We start from the raw sequence: 20,195 nt of genomic DNA on the forward strand, positions 1-20,195 counted from the left end.
TAACATGACAATGGGCCAAGACACACTACCCCCAGCAACTTAACTTCCCCACAATTCCTTCATCATTACTAGGAGCAGGCAAGATCATGTTATTAAACTACTTCACCAAATGATTATTACCACAATGATTAGGTCACTCATTTATTATTATGCTGCAGTTGATAACATCCCCTCCCCCCCAAAGTCCCCCCTTATCCAAATCATTTCATTTTAGGCAGCTACAGTTGCTATATATAAACATGTGAATCTATTCAAGAAACAATTTATCCTAAAAGGCATTAGTTCAGTTTGTCTTTCTCAACAACAAATACTTAAAAGTGGGATGTATAAGCCAAAATGTCTCAATAATCAGTTGTGTAGAAGCAGCACAGCAGTGAAGCCAAAATTGTGAGAGCTGTCCTTACCTCTACACCTGTCTCTCCTGTCAAGGTATACGAATATCGTTTATCTTTCCTTTTCGTCTTGAAGTTCCTGCATTCGGAAAACAAAACCAAACGAGTTTATATATTTCTGTCACTGCAGGTAAGGGATACAAGATTGAAACCAAAAAATGCTGTTGCAAGAACCTTTGGAGAGAACCAAGAGGTTCTTTCAGAAGACTTTGAGATGCATCAAATCCCTTTTCCCAGGAGGGTGCCTGGAGGTACTTCCCATATTTAGCTTCGGCGAAAAGATCAGTTCCAAAATCCAGGACCTGCAATATTTCTGCAAAAAATTGTCAAGGAAACAGAATGGTACAGGGAATAAGAAAGACGGCCAAATTGCACCAACAGAGCAAAAAGAGGGAGACGTACACTGCAGTCAAAATTCCATGTGTGTTCCAGATCACTGTAAATTAAAGGCCCTGAAAGAAGAAAAGAAAGCATGGAAATACTCGGGAATGAAGCAGGACAGAACCAGTTACCTGTCTGCACAGAAGTTAGCCCAAAAGATGAAAGAATTTGAAATGATGGATGTGAATGACGGCGAACATGTCCTGGATGTAGAGGAGGTGCTCCATTACTACTCCCTGCTGACCTCCCCAGTTTATCTCGACATCGTTGATCAGTTTTTCACAGATATGTACTTAGAGTTCAACCTTCCACATCCAACCAAAAGCGCCAACAGCTCAATGAGGAAACTGGGGTGCAGCAGCGTTCACAGTTCAATGAGGAAGTTGGGCTGTGGCAGCAGCATTCACAGCTCGATGCGGAAAGTGGGTTCCCCCAGTGTCCACGGTTCGATGAGAAAAGTGAGTTCACCGAGCATCCACAGTTCAATGCGGAAAGTGAGCACTCCCAGTGTTTACAGTTCAATGAGGAAAATGGATTCAGCAAGTGTTCACAGTTCAATGAGAAGTCTTGGGCCTCTAAAGATATAATTTACTTAAAAAAATTATGTGCATGTTGTGTGTGTGGCTGCAGGTCTATTCCAACTGTTTGCTAAATAATAGATGCGAGTAGAGTGAAATTCTGTAGTGAATCCAACTATATGCCACTCTGTACTATTGATATAAAGTTTTCATGAATCCAATTCCAGGTTGAGTCTCCCTAAACTCGATAAATAAGTGTACCACATACTGAGTGTTGTTAGCATATGACTCTGCATTCAGACAAAAGTTAAATTCTAAATTTAGTAGATGGAGATTGCAAGGAATTAGGTATGATCAACATCAGACCAAAATCCACGCAAAACTGCGCTTGACTATGCTATGTTTTTCCCGACCCTTTGGTTGATATCATTGAAGCTGAGCTCAGCAGTCAGCAGTGTTATTTAGCTATGATTTCATTTTGATCTTACAAAGGTCAGGACTCAGAAATGGAAAAGAACCCAGTAACCCACTCACCATGCCTTTGTAATAGGATGTAAAGAGAAATTTAGAATCCGTCACAAAACTAAGAGTAAGACACATTAAATTACCAATGAAACAAACAAGAAGCCAACTCTCACCATTCAATATAATTAGATAAGGAAAGCAAACTGCACTAAATCCATTCTTATCCTTGTAACCAATTTCGTGCAGTAACATGAAGAGCAGTATTGTGGAAGATTGACAAGGGAAATGCATAATCTTCTAACCGATGCTAGGTTAACAGTGCAAAGATTTCTAACTTTGTAATTCGAATTAACTTGATGTTATTCCATGTACAGATGTATAATAACTTGAGAGATTAAGACAGGTCTTGGACAAGTGCATTGAAAAGTAGTTGAAGCCTCTGAGCTATCATTCTCTCTAAATTTTCAGAAGTACAGAGTGTCAACTACAATTAGCATTTCTTCTAGAATAAGATAAGGAATCTTACGTCAAAAGAACAGCAAATGCTCCAGATAGGAACATAATAATTAATGTAAGAATTAAAACACTTTTATAGTGAATATAGACGCTCTGAAATCAGATCGCCAAATTATTACAAAGTTGATATGGAAATAATCAGCCCCATGAATTCTAATTCACTTTCTCCCTAGAATTTAAACCTCTCCATTTTCTGATACACACAGTAGTACAGATGGAGGTTGGCACTCTTTATAATGTCGACAATGGCTTCTGTTGTGTGTTTTTTACAATTTTAACAAGATAATGTCGATGTAGATGAAACAAATGGATTGAATTCATTGGATTATTTCCTCTTCTTATCAAAAATAGCAATGCAGTTCACAATCACATTACTCATAGATCCAGTAATCAGTACATGACTAAGCTCTTATTCTTTTAGAGTAAACATAAAGGCAACATATGGAAACATGATTATTTCAAAACGCAAGGTAACTATACTATGCATGCTGAATCCAAGAAAGATACAAAGAAAGTCACAGAAACTCACATCAAACTGATCAGTGTGCACCACACCGCTCAACTCTGTTTTCCTTAGTAGTCATATAATTCATATCAACCACGAGATACTCCACAACACTGCTTGCCTGTGCCAACACATTTGGGTCATTGTAGTTCCTAACAGCATTCACAATTGCCCGAATGCTCTCATACGGATCTATATATTCATAAACCTCAGGTCCCAAGAAAACCCCGTCGCATCCCAATTGCATCATCAGCGCCGCATCGGCAGGCGTCACTATGCCGCCGGCGGCAAAATGCACCACCGGCAACCTCCCCATTTGTTTAGTCTGCACCACTAGATCGTACGGCGCTTGAATCCGCTTGGAATATGCAAAAAGCTCATCCTCATCCATGTTGTTCAAAACCCTAATTTCGCCCATCACTTTCCTCACATTGCCCACCGTCTCTGCAACATTGCCAGTTCCTTTCAGATCCCCTTGCGTCCTTATGAACGCCGCCCCCTCTCTAACCCTACGCAGCGCTTCCCCTATATCGCGACACCCGCACACAAACGGAGTGCGGAAATTATGCTTGTTGATGCAGTGATCCTCATCAGCAACCCCCAAAACCTCACTCTCATCGATATAATCAGCTCCAATTGACTCCAGAATCTGAGCCTCGACAAAATGCCCTACCCTCGCTTTCGCCATTACAGGAATCGTCAAAGCTCGCTTGATTTCCTTAAAAACAGAAGGCTCAGGCATGCGAAGAATCCCCTGCCGCCTCCCGTCAGAAACAATCACAGCACATGCTCCAGCTGATTCCGCAATTCTCCCCTGATCTACACTTATGACCTCCACTACAACGCCTCCCCGGAGCATTTGAGCCATTGCGACTTTTATCGAGAACGAGTTCGAGTTCAACTTAGAATCAGTAATCGCGGCGCCGTTGTAGAGCGTTACAGCATTATCCTCCGCCATCGTTGATGCTTCGGAGGCGATACTACAGCTTGAGCCAAAAAAAATCAATCTACAATAAAAATGAAAAACGCACCAGACGTAGTTCCGGCGAGGAATAAAGGAAGAAACAGAGATCGATGGAGGAAGAGAGATGCGTGGGCGGCGGAGGTTAGGGAGTATATGGCGGTGGAGTGTGGTGGGTTCCAGAAGATTCTCAAGAGTATGGCGACAGTTAGCAATCTACAAAATAAACTGTAGAAGCTTGAGTCTCTTTCTGTTTGGAGCTGGTTGAAAGTCTACGAATTCACTTTCATTTTCCAGTCAATTTTTTGGAGTTTTCTTATGTAATTTTAAATCGAAATTATTAAGGAGAAATATATAAAAATAAATAAATTTAGTTTTGACATAAGAATATATCTTTAAAAATAATTATAAATTAAAATTTGTATAAATAATTTAATTAAAATAAATAAATTTTAAAATTTGATTAAATATACAATTATATTTTTTTTAAAAAAAAAAACCTATTATATGGACTAATGAAAATATGGGACAAAAGGAGTATTCCTTTTTATTTCAACAATAATAAAAAAATAGCATAATTTTGAATGACTTGACGAAGTACTCCCTCTTTCCAATTATCTATTTTTACGTAGTTTTATAAATATTAGTATTATATTGGGATATAATAGAAATAAAGTAAAAATAACTAAAATAATCTTGTTAGTACGTGTGATATAAAGGTAATGACATTTGTGTAATATATTGATGTTGTAAGAATATTTGTAATGTTAGGTAAATAGTACCGTTACTAAAAAAAAAAAAGAAATAGATACTTTGTTATAGTACAGACTAAAATTAAAAAAATAAATATTTTGTTATGGAACGGAGAGAGTATTATTTATTTGGATCAATAATTTTTTTAGTCTAGTAATTTCACATTTTGTTATTTTAGTCCGATAACGGGAGTTTGTCGAAAAGTAGTTTGTAAGTGAAAAATTTTCACAATTTTAGTCATTCGACGCAGAGATGTCTGCGTGACACCTGCGCGGCTCACCGGAGGCCATGTGTCTGCCATGTCGGTGACACCGGACGGACACATAGATTTTTTATTTTTATTTTTTAAAAAATTTATTTATTTTGTATTTGGTCATATTAAAAAAAAAAAAAAGTCAAAATATATAGATTAAAAAAAAGTTAATATCAACATGGCCGTCGAGTGTCGCTGATTTGGCGAACACGTGGCCTCCGGTGAGCATTATGAACTTTTTTTTTTATGCACCCATCATGATTGAACCTGGGACCCAACCCTCAAGTAAGGGATGTCTTACCGCTTGATTTACAAGGGTTTGACAACTAAATAGAAATCACTTTGGGTGCGTTTGTTTATGAGTTTGGATTTGTGAACAGTAAAAAGTTGAATTTGAATAGTTGTTTTTGATGTGATATATATAGATATTGATATAATATTTTGAATATAAAATAAATGTGTAGTATAATATAAATAAAAAAATTAATTATTTAATATAATATTTTTAAAATTTTTTAAAAAAAAAAAAAAAAAAAAAACCGCGTGTAAAACCCAATCCTCAATCAATTCATGATTTTCAACACCAAAATCCTACATTGGAATACACAATAAATCACCAATTAGATAAATACTCCATTCGTCCCAAATAATTTTTTATGTTTCATGTAAAAAAAATTCTTCGCATCGAAATATTAAACAAATAAACTCAATTTATTTCTACATTTTAATAATAAATAACTTTTGAGATAAATAATATATTATTTGAGAACTAGTGTATTTTAAATATTTTTTGTTAAATATTTGAATAGTTTTTTTATATACAAATATATTTCAAGCATTTAAGTTTACAGAAATTATATATATCAATAAAGAAAATATACATATGCTACAAATCTATAAAATATATGAAATTCATTTGAATTAATAAATAATACAATCAAGTCTATTAAAAATCATATATATATATATAAAATCAATTAAAGTTTATATGAAATGAGTTTTATAAATTTTTTCAATTCACATAAATTTACATATTTTTAAAGTTTTTTTTTTAATAAAATTCAATAAAATTCTAATGGAATAAAACCTTAAATCGACGAATAAGCTCTAATCCAACCCTACCATTATATAAAGAAGAAATTAAATAATAATAATAATAATAATAATAATAATAATAATAATAATAAGAAAGAAAATAATAATATAATTCGTACTAACCAACCATAGTGGTATGCCATCACATGAAATTATTTTCTTCGGGTATTCTTGACCGCCCGATGAGATCCAAACGAAATCCATCCGTCAAAACTCAGAGCCAATCGATATATACCACGTGTCTAAATATGGTGCACAAATTCAATTTAAAGTCAAAGGGGAAGTTCCTAGTCGGTGGAATTATGGTTGTATTTTTTTTTTAAAAAAAATAATTACTATTTAAATTTGTTTTTCGAAAAAGAAATATTGTTTTCAAAATATTAGTTTAATATGAAATCAATTTTTTTTTTAAAAAAAAAAATATCCCAAAAAAAAAAACATTCCATCGGCTCATCCCACGACCCTATATCATTAACGGTGAGGATCCGTCCGGTGCTATAGTCCTGGACCTTCCGGGACGATTTCTAAAGTCGACCAGTCTGTTTCACATTGGTCAAACTTATTTATTTCTCCGACAAGAAATGGGATTTAAAAAAAGTTCAATAATTCAATTATATACACTTAATCCCAATTTCATTAAATAATTATTCTAAAAATAATTAAATAATATATGATTTTATTTAATCAAATACAAAAATTTAATATATATTTTTTTTATTATATCATATGATGTATGAAATTATATCATATGTTATCAATTCATATCCTATAATATTATATTTTGTACAAATAATATAATAGACAAATTTATGTTCGCAAGATTATGGCAATAGACTGTGTCGTCTTCATCGAGTATGTAAGAAAAGAAGTTCAATTTATTTTTAAATAAAAATTATTATTTATTTAAAATTAAAATTAAAATTATTATTTTTTACAATTTTTAAGACTGATATATTATTTTTTCTAACAAAATATCACATCAAAGTAAAAATTTAAATTGACACTTCATTATTAAATTAATTTTAAACTACAACAAAACAATTCGATTATTTATATTGAACTTTTTAAGAAAAATATTCTATGATTTTTATTTTTATATTGAAATACAATTTATTTATTTATTTATTTATTATTATTATTATTATTATTATTTATTTTTATTTTTTCAATCTCCATGCCATATTCAGACAAACCAACATAAGAATTATGAGTTTACGGAGTATCTCATTCTCATATGATGTTTGTTAGAATTAATGGGTCGAAAATAATTAATATATCTTTTATTGATATTTTTACATGAAAAAACACACATATATATTTATTATATTCGATTTTATTTTATTTTTTTAAAAATACAATCCATAGAGTGTATTCTTTCTATATTTTTGGATGAATATTTTTTAAAAAATTAAATATGAAAATCGTATTGATAATATAAAAATATTTTATTTATCACGTTTTTTGTTCATTCAGTTATCGATCACACATCTTATGTCTTGTTTTTTTGTTTTTTCTTTCGAAAAAATCATCCATTTTAATGATTACTTAAAATTCTCAATCTTAACTATAATTAATTATACGGTATATTAATCAATTTTTCTAACATATTTTATAATTATTTACTAAGTATTTTTTATAAATTTTTGTGTCTATAGTGTACATAAAATGGGACGACCGATAAAGTAATAATATATTATGTTAAATTGTTGATTTTTTATGAATAAATGAAATATATACTTTATCCATTCCATTGAAAGGTTACTATTTTTCATTTTCATTTATCCCAAAACAAGGTTACTATTTTCTAATTTAGTAATTGTATTACCTATTTAACATAATAAATATCATTTCAACTTACAATATATTAAACAAATGTTATTACTTTTATATTATACCATACTAATAGAGGTATTTTTGTCTTTTTTACTACGATCTAATATAATACTAATATTCAAAAATCTATGTCACCCTTCCAATGAGACGGATTGAGTATTATATTTCTTTAATAATATTTATTAAAAATTGAGTAAAAAAATATTGAATGAATAAGCTCTTAATATACAATATAAATATATACATAACAAAAAAACACACCCATAAAAAAAGTATTCTCTATAATACTTTGATACAATGACTTATATATTACAAAAATATATAAAATTATAAATACTAGGAAATACACAAATAGTTTGTTCTTTTGGATTTTTTATTTTTTTTTTATTTTTTTATTTAAGGTATGAAGAATTATATTGTTAATACAAAAAAATGTTAATTTGTATTGAACTGTTGAATTTTCTGTGAGCTGATAATATATATTCTTTTCGTGTCGTTAACGTATATATATTTCAATTTTCGTCCGTGTTAATGTATATATCTTTCAATTTCCGTCAGTTAATGCATACATCTTTCAATTTTTTTATCAGTTATGTAAACAATTTTTTTTAGTAATTATAATCTTTTTTTATTTTTACAAATACCTTTATTTTATCACAATATTATTATTTTTATACTAAAAATAAAAATAAAATTATTTTACATTATTTTTATTAGTTACCCATTAAATTACAATACTAATTTATTATTTAAATTTAATGTCAAAGGGTAAAATTACACTTTTACGCTAGACAAATAAAGTATATATTATATCAAATTTGTATATATTATACTATTTTTTTTCATAATATTTATAATTAATCTCTATATTAAAAAATATTAATTAAACAAACTCAAAATCTAATTAATTTTCAAATTATTATTCAAAAACCCTAAAAAGAAAGAATTGAGTAGAATGGGCCAAAACTGAAGGAAAAGATGGGCACTACAAAACGACACAGCCCCACCATGTGAAACGACATCGTGCCCTCCCGATTCAAAAATTCGACCAATACAATCCTCCCTCAATCCAACGTCACACAAAAACACCGTCAACCAATCACGTGCCGGCCACGTGCTGGCCCACGCTCTCTTCCAAAATTCAAATTTCAAAATATTAACGACGAAACCCTTTCTCTAATCTCTGAATTAACTAACAAACAATCAAAGGCAGATTTTGAACGCCGTGTCGCTTCTCACACAGCACTCCTGCGCAGGCGCTGTTCTCTGCTGAATCCCTTCGATCGTTTTCTCAAGCTGTTTATTTCACCATTTTCACTGCTGCGATCGATGTGAAAGCGATTGGATTCCGACCAAGTTTGTACGCTGCGCAATTTTTTAATTGTTATTGAAAATTTGGAAATTATTGTTCTGTGGCATACATTCGATGCACTGTAGCTGCTAAGAAAGAGTCAAAGTTGTTGATAGTTGTTTGATGGTGTATTGATAATCCATTTGTGGAAGGTGCGTGGATTCTGCTGGATTTAGGGAGGATTTTGATTTTGATTTTGATTATTATTTTTATTTTATTCTGCGGTGGGTGAGAAAATGAATGCGGTCGGGAGGCAGAGATCCGGCGCGTCGGGTGCGCATCATCAGCGGCAGTATTCGGATAATTTTCTGGATAGTTCATCGAACGGGCGATGGTTGCAATCAGCTGGTTTGCAGCACCTGCAATCGTCGAGCAATGCGGCGCCTCCTGTTCAGGTAGTTTTCTGTGACTTGGTTTAGAATGAGATTTTTTTTAGATCTGGCGCTGTAATCATCCACCAATGTTTTTTGGTGCTTTCTTTTATTAGGATTTTGGGTACTACGATGGGGGCGGTCAGGGTTGGAAAGTGAATAGAAGTGTACAGGCGCCGAGAACTTTTAATGGAGGCAGCGATTTGTTTGCGGAGCCGCTATCGCCGCCGCGGAATGTTGGGAAGAGAAATGGGGAAGACCATATTTCGCCGAATGAGTCTAGCCCCGGACTGTTGGATCTGCATTCTTTTGATACAGAGCTACTATCCGAGGTAATGCTTTTTAATCTTATTTATTGGTTTTGAAGATCAAGCTAGAAATACAACATTCTTACATGCTTCTATGGCTTATGTGGATGGATTAAGAACTGAAATGTTTGCTTTGATTCTGCTTGTTGAACTGTGGTGATAGATGTTTGTAAAATTGTATTTCTGTCAGATGGCTGTCCGCCAGTGCTTTTTCTTTTTTCTTTTTTTTAAAAAATCTGTTTTATTGTTTGCTGATGATTCCCAGTTTTATTTTGGAGCAATTCATTCGATCTGTTTGTCACCTGTAAATCTTGTGTCTATCTTAATATTTCTCTCTAATACAATTTTGTGTACTGTGGTTTAATGCTGAGAATAGATGCCAGTTCCTGGTCTTTATGATGGCCCTGCACTGAATCGTTTACCGCGGGGGAGAAGCTTTGATGACTCCGATGCATACTTTGGAAACAATAAACAAACTGGAAAAATTCGCGGTTTGGCTGAGAGCAATGTTATGAAAAGCCTTGCAGTTGACAATGCCAAGGCCAGTAATGTGGCAAAGATCAAAGTAGTGGTATGTAAATTAAGGTTTGCTCAAGTGTTGTTAGAATCTAACATTTATTTTGTATTAGTTGGAAGCAATGCTCGAAAGCGGTTTCTAGTTATACACATGATATGATCATTATGAACTTTAACAAATGTGGGCATCCCACAACAAATTTTACAATCGATTGATTATGAATTGTTATATTGTTGTACAAATAGATGATGATCAAATTTTTGGCAGGTGAGAAAAAGACCACTAAACAAGAAAGAACTAACCAAGAACGAGGAAGATATCATAGAAACTGGCTCAAGTTCTGTCACTGTTCATGAGACAAAACTTAAGGTCTGTCAATAAGCTCGGTGCTGATATGGTTGTGTTTTATCCTTAATGCATTTGAGTGATATGGTGCTGATATGGTTGTGTTTTATCCTTAATGCATTTGAGTGATATAGCAGTTGCTATATTGGCTTGTATGGGTTGATAGAATGGCTATTGTTCTATGACATTTGATGTTACATATTTATCTAATACAAGTATAGTAGGAATTGAATCTTTTCATTGGCTATATTCCTCTGTATATTCGCCATATGTGTTTGAAAATGAGCGGACATATGCAGCAAGTTTTGTGTATGCATCCTCCCTCGAGTTAAAAGCCAAATAGACTTGATAATTTTCTTGATTGCTTGCAGGTTGACCTGACAGAATATGTGGAGAGACATGAGTTTGTATTTGATGCAGTGCTGAATGAAGAAGTTTCTAATGATGAGGTAGTTTTCTAGAAGTTATCTAGTACGAGGTTGTGCATTTGATGACGTGTTTGTCGATAACGCTTTGATTAATATTGAATCCATGTCTTATTATGTAGGTGTATCATGAAACTGTGGAGCCTATTGTTCCAATAATTTTTCAACGTACAAAAGCTACTTGCTTTGCTTATGGACAAACAGGTAATGTATAATTGCTTAGAAATTAGAACTGCAATTTAGAAATGTGCCTGGTATACCTTCTAACTTGTGGTTTAACTAGTTTCGATTTCTCTACATCACATATCTGTTTCTATTTCTCACAATTTAGATAAGCTTAACTATGGGCCTGGAATTGAATAAGTAACATTACATGAAAACATTTCTTGGGATCTATGACAAATGCCAAGATCTTGCATTTTCATGAAATCACTCATCAGTGAAAAGAATCCCATAAGCATATCATTTATTTGATTGTTGATTTCTCTACATCACATGTCTGTTTCTATTTCTCACAATTTAGATAAGCTTAACTTCGGGGCCGGAATTGAATAAGTAACACTACATGAAAACATTTCTTGGGATATATGACAAATGCCAAGATCTTGCATTTTTATGAAATCACTCATATCAGTGAAAAGAATCCCATAAGCATATCATTATTTTGATTGTTACCTTCGATTCAATCTTCGTATTGATGTTTGTCATGTCCCATGAAATATATACGTGTTGAATGCGACTTGAATACAAAATAGATGTTTAAGAACTATACTTTGTTCATATTACAGACTTTGAAAGCAACTATGAAAACATCAGTGTGCTCTGTTTTTATTCTAAATCAGCTTACCTCAAATTACGTATTCATCAGAATTTCTTTCTGTCTTTCTCTATTACCCTTTCGAAAATTTCCAGGAAGTGGCAAAACCTATACAATGAAGCCCCTGCCATTGAGAGCAGCCAGAGATATCCTGAGGCTTATGCACCATACTTACAGAAACCAAGGATTTCAATTATTTGTCAGCTTCTTCGAGATATACGGAGGAAAACTTTTCGATCTCCTCAGCGAAAGGAAGTGAGCTTCTTAACTAGACTTTTATATTTACGAGCGTAGCTACTATCATATCATTTGCGATTTCGTTATCACACTTCTATACTTGCAGAAAACTCTGCATGAGAGAAGATGGAAAACAGCAAGTTTGCATTGTTGGATTGCAAGAATACCGAGTATCTGATGTTGAAATGATCATGGAACTCATTGAGAGAGGAAATGCGAGTAGAAGTACGGGCACCACAGGAGCGAATGAGGAATCTTCTCGTTCGCACGCCATTCTTCAGCTTGCTGTCAAGCGATCAGCTGATGGCAACGAATCCAAACCTGCCCGGCTCGTTGGGAAGCTTTCCTTCATAGATCTTGCTGGAAGCGAACGCGGTGCAGATACTACTGATAACGATAAGCAGACGAGGTATGTGTCGAATTACACAGCCACATGCGATTTCAAAGTGTTTCGATTGAATGTTACGAATGTGCAGATTGGAAGGAGCTGAGATCAACAAAAGTTTACTGGCTTTGAAGGAGTGTATTCGAGCACTCGACAATGATCAAACTCACATTCCATTCCGAGGCAGTAAACTGACTGAAGTTCTGAGAGATTCATTTGTCGGGAACTCTCGCACTGTTATGATTTCTTGTATATCACCGAACGCTGGATCCTGCGAACATACATTGAATACATTAAGATATGCCGATAGGTTTGTCCTAACGATTTTCGATTCATTTTCCAAGCAATCCACTTCTCCGATGTCGTAACATTGCTATTCTTGCAGGGTGAAGAGCCTTTCGAAGGGTAACAACTCCAAGAAGGATGCTTTATCTTCGACGATGAATTTGAAGGAGTCGATTGCTAGACCACCATTGTCGGCAGTCCCACCTCAAGCATCCGCGTTTGAAGATGATACGGGAGACTCATGGCCGGATCAGACTGATATGGACGAATTCGACGATGATTTCTACGAGCAAGAAAAGCCATCATGGAAGAACAACGCCAAAGTCGATCCATACGCCTTCTTGAATCAAGACGACAAGGCCAAGCGAGCCAGCGTACAAGCCAAATGGAAGGAACCTCCGAAACCAGAAATGAAATATTCGAATTCGGACAAAGATTTGGATGCTTTATTGAAGGTGAACATTAGCAACCTCTTTAACGACTTAGTAATGATTGACTCGATTGATCTTACCTGTGTTTTCTCCTTCAGGAAGAAGAAGATCTTGTCAGCGCCCACAGAAAACAAGTCGAGGAAACAATGGACATTGTTCGAGAGGTCTGCAATACAATCGATCATTTCTTTCGTAGTTTCAGGCGTTACCTAAACCTTACTTTACCTTATTCTATTGCACCCTTGCAGGAGATGAATCTACTCGTTGAAGCCGATCAGCCAGGCAATCAGCTCGACGACTACATCTCCAGACTCAACTCTCTCCTGTCGCAGAAAGCTGCCGGCATCCTCCAGCTGCAAAACCGCCTGGCGCATTTCCAGAAACGCTTGAAGGAACACAACGTGCTCGTCTCCTCCGGCTACTAATCAAAGCACAAGATAAGAACGATGGCTGCGTTACTTATAATAGTTTTCCATACAACAGTTTCACAGGGTGTGCGAATTATCGAGACGTTTGTATAAAACCTTCTTCCCCAGCTTGAAATCGCTACACAGCTTGACAATGTCTTTCTCGACACAATGCATTTCTTATATCGAAACTTTTTTAAGTACTCGAATGTGTACTCCGATCGATCTTCGATTCGAGAGAATGTCGTGTTTTGTATCTTAGCAGTTTTCAAAGCTCGGCAGCAACCGATGTCGCCTTATCCTGCAGGGACTTCTCCCGATTCTCGCTGCTGAAGAAGACTCGCAATGCGGTCTCATATGCCGTGAAGATGGCTCCGTTTACTATAAAAGCTCGGGTAATTGCTGTTCCTAATCCTCTCCATAGAACATTGTATCCTTCTTCCTTGACGCTCCTTGTGAAGCAGTCGACGATGCCGGAATACTTACCCGGCGTCGACTGCGTCTGCGCCTGTATGCGTGTTTTGATAACGTCTAATGGATAGCAGCAGATCCAGCTCGCGACTCCGGCGAGGCCTCCGGCGAGCAGCATTGTCCGGAAGCTTTCCTGTCCAGTTTTCCGGCAGCCGGGGTGGAGCTGCTCACGTGTGTATTCGTACGTCCAGAAGTAGACGCCGTGAGCCGGAGCGTCGCGGAGAACCGTCACGGTTAGTCCTCTGTATATGCCTCTCCATCCTTCTGTTCTTAGAATTGTTTTTGCAACTTGTAATGGAGTCGTTGATTGCGTTGATTTTGGTTTCGGATTTGGATTTGTTTGAAGCTGGAGATGGATTTTCACGAGCTCGACGGGGCTGAGGACGAGGCTCTGGATTGCGCCGGTTCCGATTCCGCCGACCGCGACTGCGCCGTACGACGGCGGTTCATCTCCGGCGGCGGCGGTTGAGCTGTCGGCGGCGCGTGAGAGTACGGCGTATGTTTGGAACGCTATAGCGTTCTGCAGATTGATAGCCAGGTGAGTTAACGCCGTTAAATTTCGAAAAAAAACCGTTATAGAAAAGACAGTGACCTGAAAAGCGACGGAGGCTAACGGCGCCGTCATGCCGCGGTAGAGCGCGAAGACGCCTTCTCCGGCGACGAGGCGGCGGAAGATTTGAAAACCAGAGCCTCTCACGGCGGAGTGCTGCTGGCGTATACGCAGGGTATCCAGTGGATACCCTGCGATAACGCCGGCGCTGCCGCCGAATCCGCCGGCGACGAACTCCTTTCCCCAACTACTCGCCAAAAACTCCGGCCAGAAATCCATTTTCTCATATCCCAAAATCCGCCTCCCAATCTGACCTCTCCTGTTCAATCTTCTGCAGAACCTTATAACTATATCTATATATAATTATATTACACAGAAACAGAGATAGAGAGAGAAAAGAGAGAGAGAGAGGGAGACAGAGAAACATGAGTCGTGTTGGTCAGATAAATTTAATTTAATTTAATAATAAGAATAATAATTTGTGGATATAATAACCATGGAATGAATATTCAGGAATTTGTTTGCAGAGCTTTCGATTGATGACGATGGATTGGATTCCGTTTCTGATGAAGAACAGATATGAAGAAGAAGATGAAGTCACGAAATTGGTACGCTTTCTTTTTTTGTTATTTTTTATTGTTGGTTAAAATTGGTGTGTTTCTATAACTTCTGCGTTCCGTTAGTATATAACTGCTCTATCTCATTATAGATAAATTTTCGTCCAAGTTAATAGTATTTAATTATGGAATATTGCTCAAATTTTGGAGATTAATTAATTAACCTTTATAATCTTTCCCTACTAATTTATTTATAAAAATACAACTGTTTTGAGATATTTCATAAAAAAAAAACAAAATAATAGCAAATAAATGATTGAATGAATATAATATATTTCCTCTGTCAGTTAAAATTAATTCACTTGGATATGAGAAGAATGAATATTTTTATTAAAAAGTGATATATAGTTGATAATATTTTTAAAAATTTTGTTAGAAATTAAACTAAATGAAGAGAAAATATAATAAAATTAATTATATTTGTTATAAATAAATATTAAATAGGGTATAATAATTAAATATTGATTTTTGTTGATTTAAAAAAAATGAAAGCGATATTAAATTTTGAGGAGAAAATAGTAATTTTTAGTAATATATGGTTAAGTGATGCAAATTTAGTTTAGATATAAAAGGAGTTTGTTTGGTTTTGCTTTGGAAAGATAGTTTTGATTTGAAATTTAATTTAAATAGTATTTTTATTTGATATTTTATAAAAAAAATAATGTATTTTTATTAAAAGCAATGTAGACTTGAATAATATTAATTTTAGTTTAAAACAATAACTTAACACACATCTCTTTGTTAAAATACAATAATATTCCAAACTTCTATCTAAATGTAGCCTAATTTTGAGAATTATTTTGTAAGAAAAAACAAAAACGACAAATGATTTCAGGTTTTAGACACGTACACATGTTAATGTGGTCACATTGTTACAATTCATTTATTTATTTTGGATGTCATTATTATAGTTTAGTGACTATGACGTGGCGGATTTGCTTCCTTTTTGAATTATATGTCCCTACGTCTCTATCCTCCAATATATATATATATATATATATATAGTATTTGTTAAATAATTACGTAAATAATTTGTTTATTTTCTCTTTAATTTAATTGGTTATTAAATTTTGTCACGATTTTTCTATTGCACATATAAAACTTTTGGGCATGTGAGTGGGAAAAATAGTTAGTTGGAAAACCATTAATGGCCATTGGATTGTTGGTTTATTTAGGGTGTATTTTGGATAAAATATTTTTATTATTTTTACTATTTGGTCCATATAAGACAATACTTATATATCATGAAACAATAATATAAAAAAATATTACTATTCGTCCCAAATTTTAAAGAAATACATCTTTGATGTCCTTTGATCAATATTTCTGTTATTAATAAAAATTATTTTTATTCAAATAATATTATATTTTTTCAAAACACTCATAAAACAATAGTCAATATTTTTATAAAAAAATTATGAAAATAGGATGATGAAAAATTGAAAATCATATAACCCTAAAATGGATTAATCTCTTTTATTAAGTGTATCAAACACGTGGCATGATAGAATTTCATTTCTTGAAGTTTTTAAAGATTGGTAAAAAAACAAAAGTGGTTACTTGCAAATGCTAATTTTCTAACGTGAGTGGAAATAGGCTAATAGAATTCCTACTAAAAATTTAAGAGTAATATAATTATATTTATATATATAATTAATTCAACATATTATATGTTGTTTCTATCCGAGCCAAATATATTATATATATGACATTAGATTTAAAAATGAGAATTTTATTGATAAGTATAGTGTGCAAATATATTTTTGTCTTGTATAAATTAATATATATATTTAATAATAATAATTTATTTATTATCATTGTTACTATTATTATTATTATTTTATTATATTAATATAAATTTTTATAAATATATTCAACTATATATAATTATATATATATAATATCTCATTAAAAATATTATTAAATAAATTTCAATGAATATTTCATCTCAAAATAATTTAAACTATTAATTAATGTAAAAAAAGAATATGTATTCCCTCTGAAAAAGCGATCACATTCTTTCATTATTATTGAATTTTTCTCTATATGATATTAACGTTTTTGCTTATTTACTTATAAAGTTATTATATGCATTTTTTTTTATTAATTTTAAAAATATTAAGTGAATATAATGTCTTAATTTAAAATAATAATATCAAGTGTGATAATAATAATAACTGAATCATAGTAAGAAACATGTGAAATTATTGTTATTACACATAATTAATATCATTCGACAGTTCTACTATTACTTTTTATTTAAAAGTAATTTTATAATTTAATATTTATACAAATAATCGACAGTTCTACTATTACTTTTTATTTAAAAGTAATTTTATAATTTAATATTTATACAAATAACAGATGAAATTTTAATAGTTCATTTAATTGTAGTTTGAAATATTTAAAATTTGATGCTAATTTAATTTTAAATTTAAATAATATTTCATTATAATTTTGGTAAAAAAAAATATTATATTTATATTAAAAACCTTAGTTTTCTTTATTACTTCCTCGATTCCCCAAATTTACTCAATTATTAATTTATACTTATTTATAACAAATATCACTAGCTTTTTACTTTTATAATTTTTTCAATAAAATATTTATTTGAACTCAAATGTTGTAATTTTTGCGGACGGAGGAAGTATTATTTTTAAACAAACACACTCTACAAATATAGACAAAAGAAAATTACACATTAATAATGCTCCGAACATAAAAATCGTTCGAATCTTAGTAAAAACCCAAGCCAATGAGGTGTTCTATAGAACATAATCTTAATTTTATTGCATAATTTCTTTCTATAAAGCATCATATCTAAACTGCTATTCATCAAACTATAAAACCAAAACAAAACTTCAAAAGAACACACTGTGTAAATTGACTATTCCGTTAAGAACTATATTTCAACATGACTTCCGCGATTTAAATCAAGTTCGAAATCAAGTTTGACAAGTAAGAACACCGTGCGAAATGCAAGAACACACTTGAATAACAAAAACCATAGCACACTTGTTCACATACACTATTATAATGTTTGATAGAAATTAACCATCAATGTGTTGCGGTAATTAGGGCTATCCACGGCACTCATTTCTTGCCACTTTTCTTCAAACCCGAGCCCCCAAATGCTCCCTTTTGTTGTGCCTTTGCCTTCAGCTCCTTCAATGCCTGATTAACACGGATAAAGATTGTCGTAAATATTGGCCAGAGCCGGAAATCAGCAAGCATGAGATTGGAAGAAAATAGTTATACCTTTTCTTCATCCTTCTTCTTCTGAATATTGGCCTTGTCGATCTACAAAACAGCCCGAAAATATTTTACAATACAACCATGAATAAAGGACTTCGAGTCGAATGTTTAAGACACTAAATAGTTTAACAGTTCCAGCACCGAATCTTAAATATGGCTGAGAAGAAGCAATGGGAATATGCCAAATTTATGTATGTTTTCATTTTTGTTCGTTCAAAAAATATACACTTTACATTTATAGTTAATAACTCTTACGCGCACTTTAATTAATAATATTCAACTTTACACTTACTTACAAAGATACTACAACTACTTAGACACTCAATTTATCAAAAATTTTCTCTCACCTTATTAACTAACTCGTCTACTATTCAAAATACTCATACTTTATGTCACAATCAACCAAAATTGTAATATATTCATTAAAATCCATGTTCAGCTCAAACGAACAAATATTTTGTAGATGGAGGTAGTAAAATATAGATGATAAATCTTAATCTCAAGCTATGTTCTTTTAGAGTTCGATTTCATATTTTTTACTATGCCACTTTCATTTCTCCAAATATCATATCCATATTACTATTCAAACCAAAATATAAAAGAACACACCCTCACTATCTATAATATTTCTCCAATTTTTCAGGTTTGATTGCACCACAGAAACACACAAATGATTCGGAGGGTGCAGAATCATGACATAACTCTATGTTTCAATTTACTTGCCGAATCTCAGGCATAATCGCAGCCTAAGAGGATAAAACAACCTATGTAAAAAATCTCATAACACAATTATTGGATCGAATTCAGAACAGTATCATCTCAAGGCAAGCATATGGAATCAGATCTTACCCTTTCAATTCAGGTATGAACTACAAAACCATAATGCCTTAATTAAATTGCAGCAATAGTAATTGCAGCAGGGAAGGATAGTAAGTCGAAACAAATGCATCCTAGCTTTCAAAATTCCCAACTCAATACACCTATGGGAATTCAACTGCACAAATTCAGTACCTCGTCGTCTTACATGCCTTCCAATTAACATGCAGCAAATACACTCAAATCTTACTCATTCGATTCAGATCAAGAATGATAAAACCCTAATGCCTTCACTAACGTGCAGCAATCGCAAGTCCAATCAGTATGGAACACAAAAAGAAGATCAAAGTAATTAATTGTAAATCGTAACAAACATATGACTCTTAGCCTTTGAAACCCCCAAACTCAGTATACGAAGGGAAATTTCAATTACACAAATTCGGTACCTCGTCGTATTCTTTCTTGTCAGCCTTAGGTTGCTTCAAAGGCTTCGCTTTTCCTCCTGATTAAGAAAAAAGTACACAAGACAACCCTGAGATAAACGATTCTACTACTCATTCCAAGATAGAACATAACTCAAATAATATATAAACAACAATGATAAAACCCAATCTAATTGAAAAATCAGGCGATTCACAAAGAAGATCCAGAGTTTCTAGAGGTGCGCAGATTACCTTGTTTGCTCGACATTGTTGACCGCAATAAGGATCGGTTTCGCAGCAATCAGAGAAAAAGTTTCGAACTAGAAACCCTAATCCCCAAATCAGAGAATTTATTGGCGTTGGACTTCAATAATGGAATTCATAGTGGAGCCTGTGATTTTACTGTTTTGCCCTTCTCGAATATTTGTATTTTATGCATTTATTCTCCGTATATAATTTTTTACTCAATTGTGGAGTTCAAAATGAAAGTGCGATTTTACTGTTTTGCCCTTC

General features: G+C 33.2%; 4 protein-coding genes and 2 long non-coding RNA genes across 7 annotated transcripts; 3 read left to right on the forward strand and 3 right to left on the reverse strand.

Moving 5' to 3' along the window:
- The first annotated feature begins 282 nt into the window (after positions 1-282).
- Positions 283-1,360, forward strand: LOC127243501 (uncharacterized). The gene is made up of 2 exons (XM_051263553.1): positions 283-429; positions 523-1,360. Exon 2 carries the CDS (start codon positions 551-553, stop codon positions 1,358-1,360), a length of 810 nt encoding a protein of 269 aa, XP_051119510.1. The 5' UTR covers positions 283-429; positions 523-550.
- A 1,260-nt stretch (positions 1,361-2,620) lies between these two features.
- Positions 2,621-3,940, reverse strand: LOC127243502 (pyridoxal 5'-phosphate synthase-like subunit PDX1.2). The gene has a single exon (XM_051263556.1). The coding sequence runs from the start codon at positions 3,733-3,735 to the stop codon at positions 2,812-2,814; it is 924 nt and encodes a 307-aa protein (XP_051119513.1). The 5' UTR covers positions 3,736-3,940; the 3' UTR covers positions 2,621-2,811.
- A 4,906-nt stretch (positions 3,941-8,846) lies between these two features.
- On the forward strand, positions 8,847-13,754 carry LOC127243192 (kinesin-like protein KIN-13B). Its single transcript, XM_051263085.1, has 12 exons — positions 8,847-9,418; positions 9,511-9,726; positions 10,079-10,273; positions 10,487-10,588; positions 10,936-11,013; positions 11,112-11,193; positions 11,902-12,061; positions 12,150-12,452; positions 12,520-12,738; positions 12,814-13,168; positions 13,243-13,308; positions 13,393-13,754. Exons 1-12 carry the CDS (start codon positions 9,260-9,262, stop codon positions 13,567-13,569), a joined length of 2,112 nt encoding a protein of 703 aa, XP_051119042.1. The 5' UTR covers positions 8,847-9,259; the 3' UTR covers positions 13,570-13,754.
- Positions 13,580-15,230, reverse strand: LOC127243193 (mitochondrial arginine transporter BAC2-like). Of its 2 annotated transcripts, XM_051263086.1 has the most exons (3): positions 15,068-15,230; positions 14,615-14,925; positions 13,580-14,542 (listed from the first exon to the last, which is right to left on the reverse strand). In XM_051263086.1, exons 2-3 carry the CDS (start codon positions 14,849-14,851, stop codon positions 13,820-13,822), a joined length of 960 nt encoding a protein of 319 aa, XP_051119043.1. In that variant the 5' UTR covers positions 14,852-14,925; positions 15,068-15,230; the 3' UTR covers positions 13,580-13,819. The 2 variants fall into 2 exon arrangements, with proteins under 2 accessions (XP_051119043.1, XP_051119044.1); XM_051263087.1 differs by lacking the exon at positions 15,068-15,230 and having other exon boundaries at positions 14,615-15,013.
- On the forward strand, positions 14,416-19,294 carry LOC127243196 (uncharacterized). The gene is made up of 3 exons (XR_007836960.1): positions 14,416-14,560; positions 15,100-15,180; positions 19,088-19,294. It is a non-coding gene; the product is annotated as an uncharacterized LOC127243196 (long non-coding RNA).
- LOC127243195 (uncharacterized) lies at positions 18,050-20,091 on the reverse strand. The gene is made up of 4 exons (XR_007836959.1): positions 19,935-20,091; positions 19,707-19,762; positions 18,448-18,489; positions 18,050-18,363 (listed from the first exon to the last, which is right to left on the reverse strand). It is a non-coding gene; the product is annotated as an uncharacterized LOC127243195 (long non-coding RNA).
- Positions 20,092-20,195: the final 104 nt, after the last annotated feature.

This window comes from Andrographis paniculata, unplaced genomic scaffold, assembly GCF_009805555.1.
Source record: "Andrographis paniculata isolate CXL003 unplaced genomic scaffold, ASM980555v1 Contig95END, whole genome shotgun sequence".
In the NCBI taxonomy this organism is placed as follows: domain Eukaryota; kingdom Viridiplantae; phylum Streptophyta; class Magnoliopsida; order Lamiales; family Acanthaceae; genus Andrographis; species Andrographis paniculata.

Excerpts from the sequence above, each read along its gene's own strand:
- LOC127243501 (XM_051263553.1), top strand. The coding sequence starts at position 551 with ATGCTGTTGCAAGAACCTTTGGAGAGAACCAAGAGGTTCTTTCAGAAG.
- LOC127243193 (XM_051263086.1), bottom strand. The coding sequence starts at position 14,851 with ATGGATTTCTGGCCGGAGTTTTTGGCGAGTAGTTGGGGAAAGGAGTTC. Across the intron at positions 14,543-14,614 it reads TAGCCTCCGTCGCTTTTCAG|AACGCTATAGCGTTCCAAAC; the intron begins GTCACTGTCTTT and ends ATCAATCTGCAG.
- LOC127243502 (XM_051263556.1), bottom strand. The coding sequence starts at position 3,735 with ATGGCGGAGGATAATGCTGTAACGCTCTACAACGGCGCCGCGATTACT.
- LOC127243192 (XM_051263085.1), top strand. The coding sequence starts at position 9,260 with ATGAATGCGGTCGGGAGGCAGAGATCCGGCGCGTCGGGTGCGCATCAT. Across the intron at positions 9,419-9,510 it reads ATGCGGCGCCTCCTGTTCAG|GATTTTGGGTACTACGATGG; the intron begins GTAGTTTTCTGT and ends TTCTTTTATTAG. Across the intron at positions 11,194-11,901 it reads CTTTGCTTATGGACAAACAG|GAAGTGGCAAAACCTATACA; the intron begins GTAATGTATAAT and ends GAAAATTTCCAG.